The sequence below is a fragment of the Aplysia californica genome, unplaced genomic scaffold (assembly GCF_000002075.1).
Source record: "Aplysia californica isolate F4 #8 unplaced genomic scaffold, AplCal3.0 scaffold00133, whole genome shotgun sequence".
Taxonomy (NCBI): domain Eukaryota; kingdom Metazoa; phylum Mollusca; class Gastropoda; order Aplysiida; family Aplysiidae; genus Aplysia; species Aplysia californica.
In genome coordinates, this window is record NW_004797403.1 from 559,839 (window position 1) to 561,656 (window position 1,818).

The window sequence follows — 1,818 nt, forward strand, 5'->3', positions numbered from 1 at the left end:
CACACAACCCCACACCCCACCACACCACACCGCACCACACTACTCCACACACAACACCACACCACACCACACCCCACCACATCACACCACACTACACCACACACAATATCACACCACACCACACACTACACACCACACAACCCACCGCACCCCACCACACCCCACCACAGCAGACCACACGCCACACCACACGCCATGCCATGCCTGGCCAGCCAGGCAACGCCACACGACACAACACCACACGATACCACACACAACACCACACCACACTACACCACACTGACAACTGCCACACAACCACACACCCCACCACACCACACCACTGCACACCAAACGCCATGCCATGCCAGGCCAGCCAGGCAACACCACACGACACAACACCACACGACACTGACCACTGCCACAGCGTCCGAAGCAAGCATCTCCACGGGCGTCATGACGGCAAAGTAGGCCACGTTGGCCAGGATGTAGATGATGGTGACGAGGGGCAGGGAGATCCAGATGGCCCGGGGAAGGTTCCTGGGGAGGGAGAGATACAAGTTTATGTGTGCACAAACAAAGCAATCTGGCATGAGGAAGGTTTCTGGGAAGGGAGAGATACAAGTTTATGAGTGCACAAACTAGCATGAGGAAGGTTTCTGGGGGGAGGTGAGATACAAGTTTACGAGTGCACAAACAAAGGAGTCTGGCAAAAAGGAAGGTTCAGATACAAGTTTATGTGCGCACAAACAAAGGAAACTGCCATGAGGAAGGTTCAGATTCAAGTTTATGAGTGCAGAAACAAAGGAGACTGGCATGAGGAAGGTTGATGTTTTTAGTTTAATAAGAGTTTTAAGGCACTTGCAACACAATAAGGTCATATTAGTGCCGAAGATTAGAGGTGTTACAAGAGAGTAACAAACACAAAAAAGGAGGAGAGATCAGGACAACAGATGTTTGATAGGAAAGAAGGAGCAAACCACACCAGAGCATCCGCCAACCACCCACATACAAGTCTATGTGCAGAAACAAAGGAAACTGGCACGAGGAAGGTTTTTGGGGGAGGGGAGATACAAGTTTATGTGTGCAGAAACAAGGGAAACATAAATTTGAATGCATAAGCAACTACACCTGAACCTGGGTTTTTTGTGTTTTATGGGGGGGTTGTGAGTGTTTTACTGCGCTCGCAACTGCATAAGGTCATATGGGTGGGCGGGACACACTTAATACTTTCAGCTGGTAGGAAATGTTTTGAATTTAGCCCAGGTGGTAGACGAAGCCTACTCTTATTAATTTTAGACCACCAAGGGATTTTTAACGAGTGCTACTTGCACACAGGCCCTCGGAGATTTTTCGCCCTTGTCTGAGAAGGCAGAAGATGAAAGGTGTGGCTGAAAGACAGCAGTAAGAAGAAGTCAAGGAGTAAAATCACATAAATGATAAACAAGGAACATAACTATTGTGCAGTCAAAAACATAACATTCAACTAAGTTATTTCCCCTTATACAAATTCTAATTGCACAAACCTCATGAAACGCCAAAAGAAAGTTATAGCGGTGGAGATAAAGACTGAGGGCTATACACCAGCCCAAGGGTACCAACAAGCATACAAAAGGGCATGTGACTTATGAGGCCTACTTACTTGTATGGATCTTTCAGCTCTTCTGTTACAAAGTTGAGGTAATTCCTGGAAAAATAATAAGAAAAAAAAACGGTAAATAAAAAAACCCAGTATAAAAAGACACACAAAAACAGCAACACACAAACACACGCACAAACACACACACACACACACACACACACACACACACACACACACACACACACACGCACGCGGGC

The 1,818-nt window shown here is 46.9% G+C and overlaps 1 protein-coding gene across 1 annotated transcript in view; it reads right to left on the reverse strand.

Annotated features, from left to right (window-relative positions):
• Positions 1–1,818, reverse strand: part of LOC101855183 (large neutral amino acids transporter small subunit 2) — a gene marked incomplete at both ends in the record, with an annotated part of 7,497 nt that overhangs the window by 3,552 nt on the left and 2,127 nt on the right. The window contains 2 exon segments of the mRNA XM_013081497.2: positions 396–519; positions 1,622–1,666. Of these exon segments, the coding sequence (XP_012936951.2) occupies positions 396–519; positions 1,622–1,666 (169 nt within the window).